This window comes from Myotis myotis, unplaced genomic scaffold, assembly GCF_014108235.1.
Source record: "Myotis myotis isolate mMyoMyo1 unplaced genomic scaffold, mMyoMyo1.p scaffold_m19_p_15, whole genome shotgun sequence".
NCBI classification, from domain to species: domain Eukaryota; kingdom Metazoa; phylum Chordata; class Mammalia; order Chiroptera; family Vespertilionidae; genus Myotis; species Myotis myotis.
In genome coordinates, this window is record NW_023416319.1 from 4403453 (window position 1) to 4406819 (window position 3367).

Consider the following 3367-nt stretch of genomic DNA (forward strand, 5'->3'; position numbering starts at 1 on the left):
ATGCTGCTCCGACCCCGGCGGCCACCCCCGCCCGTGCCGCCCGCCTCGCTGGTGCAGGACAGCCCCGACGAACTCGAGGAGGCCGAGGACTCCCCCGGGACCCCGCCCAGACGGCCCGCCTCGCCCGGCACGCCGGAGGCGCACGAGCTCCCCGGGTCGCCGGTGTCCCCGGGCTCGGCGCAGCGCACGCCCTGGAGCGCCCACGAGACGGAGCTGCTGCTGGGCACGCTGCTGCAGCCGGCCGTGTGGCGCGCGCTGCTGCTGGACCGCCGCCGGGCGCTGCCCACCTACCGGCGCGTGTCGGCCGAGCTGGCCCGCCAGCAGGTGCGGCGCACGCCCGCGCAATGCCGCCGCCGCTACAAGTTCCTCAAGGACAAGCTCCGTGAGGCGCACGACCAGCCGCCCGGACCCTTCGACGCGCAGATCCGCGAGCTCATGGGGCTGCTTGGCGACACCGGGAGCAAGCGAGGCCGCCGCCGCTCCCCCGGGCCCGGGCGCCCCCCGCGCGGCCGCCGCCCGGCCCCCAGTACGCCCGCCGGTCCGCCCGCCGAGCCGGGTAGGTGGAGTGGAGGAGGGGCGGGAGGGCCGGGCGGGAGACCGGGGAGGGGGGTGGGGGGGAGGGGACTGGAGGTGGGGGAGCGGCGGCGGCCCGGGCGCCCAACCCTCCACCCACTCCGCGTTGCAGACGCTCCGTCGATGCCCGCGGCCCGCGACTCCGACGTGGACCCCTCCTGGTCGCTCAGATTCAGCTCGTCCCCGTCCAAGCCTTCCGAGGCTCCCCGCGACCCGGGCTCGCCGACGGCGCTCCCCTCCTTAACCCCCGCGCCGGGCCGCTCCGAGAACCACGCGCCCCCCCACGCCCCCAGCTCCCCGCCACCCCTGGACCCCGCCTGGGAACAGCCCGACTCGCCGCCCAGCCGCCAGGAGACCCACGGGCCCCCGCAGGCCGCACCCCCATCGCTGAACGCCGCCCTCATGCAGACCCTCGGGCACCTGGGCGACATCGTGGCCGTCCTGGGCCCCCTGCGCGACCAGCTGCTGACCCTGAACCAGCACGTGGAGCAGCTGCGCGGCTCCTTCGACCAGACCGTGTCCCTGGCGGTGGGCTTCATCCTAGGCAGCGCCGCCGCCGAGCGGGGTGTCCTGGGGGACCCGCGCCCCTGAGGCCTGGCCCAGACCCGTCCTGTTGCCCTCCCCCCACACCTCTAGGTACGTTCAATAAAAAAGTGTTGCTTTTCCCAACGTAGCCTTGTGAGTGTGTGCAGGTCCCGCCTAGGTAGGAATGGTCCCCTGCAGGTAGGGCGAGGTTAAAATGGCCTTGGGGTCCTGGGGAGGGGCAGGAGGAACCGCGGGGCCTGTGCGGGCTGTGGTTGGGCAGGAGTGGTGCGTCGCTAGCCAGGGCCTCACCTGGGGGCCAGTTTCCAGAGGGAAGGGCAGTGGAATCTGAGGTTGGAATCCTCCTGGTCTCGCCAGACTGCCCACCAGCACAAAGCAGCCTTGGGGGTGAGCACTACCTGCACTCTCCCTGGGAGCCCCACTGAGCAGGAGGGGTGGGTACGCAGGGCCCCACCTGTAGGATCCGGGGTGTGGCGGGAGCTCTGCCCCAGCCTGTGGGGGGAGGTGGAAGAGGTGCTGGGACACACAGGCAGGAGACCGATGCTCACCCAAGGAAGGGGCTGGTTTTGTCCCCAGGATGGTGACTGGCCTGGGTGGGTCCAGGTGGCAGGGTCAGGGGGAATCTGAGACTTGACATTGGCTGAGGCCAGGATCCTTGCAATTTTGAGAGGGTTTTTATCAAAATCGCTGAGAATGTTTTCCCAGATGGTCATTGAGAATCCTATATTCCATCAATGAGTCTGGCTGGAAGGAGACTGGGTGGAGCCAGACCCAGGAGCCCCCTGCCCAGGCAGATAGGAAGTAGCCTGAGGCGCCTCACCAGCATAACAATGCCGGCGCTGGAGTAGAATGTGGGGTGGGGAGCTTTTCACCAACTAGGGACTCATTCACAGAGACTAAAGCGATTTGCTTGGGGCCCGAAAAGCTAGGGACTCCCGCTGGCCTTATGGCGGGGCGGGGTGTGGGGGGTTCCGAGTAGTGGGGTTGCAGCCCCTCCCCAGCCCCTTTCAGGAGACACTGCCAGAGAGGCCACAGTTGGACCCTCAGACAGCAGGGTGCCCTGGTGAGCCAAGCTGAGCTGTGTATTGATGGCAGGCCCTGGGGATTCTGCGCGCGACCAGACCCACAGGACTGACTGTGGGTCACCTCGTTTCTAAGCTGCCTCAGCTCCAGGATGCCCCTGCTGCGGTCCCCAAGGATGGCCAAGTTGCTTGGAAGCCTGTTGGGTGAAGAGTCTGGCTTGCAAACATAACCCCCAACCCCCGCTTGGGGGGGCGACAGAATCCCAGCAAACCTGCCCACCCCCGTGGGTGGGGAGCTTGTTGTTTGGTGTGTTCATCAATCTAGTCACTAGGGACCCTCTGCCCTGGAGAAGAACTGTTCTGGGGCAGGAGAAAACCTCTGAGTTGGAGATAGTTGAGGACACCAGGAAAACCCATGGGCCTTAGTGCCACGTGGACTGTGGGTCAGGTCTGCAGCCTCCTGGGCGCTATGCTGGAGTAATCTGCCCGCTCCTGCCTGGTCAGCAGTATGTTCCTCCAACCTGGAAGGGAGAGATGCTGGCTGTGGGTGGTGCCCTTGGCTAGTTTCTCTACCATCTTTGCCCTGGTGATGCCCAAATGTCTTTTTTTTTTTTTTAGAGAGAGAGAGAGGAAGGGAGAGGGAGAGTTAGAAACATCAAAGATGAGAATCATCAATTGGCTGCCTCCTGCACGTCCCCTACTGGGGATTGAGCCCGAAACCCTGGCATGTGCCCTTGACTGAATTGAACCCGGGACCCTTCAGTCACAGGCTGATGCGCTATCCACTGAGCCAAACCGGCTAGGGCCCAAGTGTCTTCTTACCAGCAGGCCTGTGATTCCCTTCGCCCAGGGCTCCTGGGGGGCTGTGAGGTGAGGCAGGTACCCATGTTGCTTTGTGTCTTATGCTGGGCATCCTGGGTTTGGCTCTGGGAATGTGAAGTGAGGTGGACACATCCCAGTGGGATCAGCATCCCCAGCCCTTGGCCCATCTCTCCCTATGCCTGACCCCCGGTGCTGGGCAGTGTCTCCAGCAGCCTCCCAGGGCCTCTCTTCAGATTAGTCCCCATTCCGTCTCACTAAGGGGCTTCCGGTCACACTTTTTCTTTTATTGTAAATACACGTACAAGTCACATGACCTGTTTTCGAATGGGCAGTTCAGTGGCAGCAAGGACATGACACTGTTGTGCAGCAGCACCATCCATCCCCAGAACTCTTCGTCTTCCCAAACG

The 3367-nt window shown here is 64.9% G+C and overlaps 1 protein-coding gene across 1 annotated transcript; it reads left to right on the top strand.

Moving 5' to 3' along the window:
• UTF1 (undifferentiated embryonic cell transcription factor 1) lies at positions 1 to 1164 on the top strand. Its single transcript, XM_036337363.1, has 2 exons — positions 1 to 556; positions 686 to 1164. The coding sequence occupies exons 1-2, from the start codon at positions 1 to 3 to the stop codon at positions 1162 to 1164; spliced, it is 1035 nt and encodes a 344-aa protein (XP_036193256.1).
• Positions 1165 to 3367: the final 2203 nt, after the last annotated feature.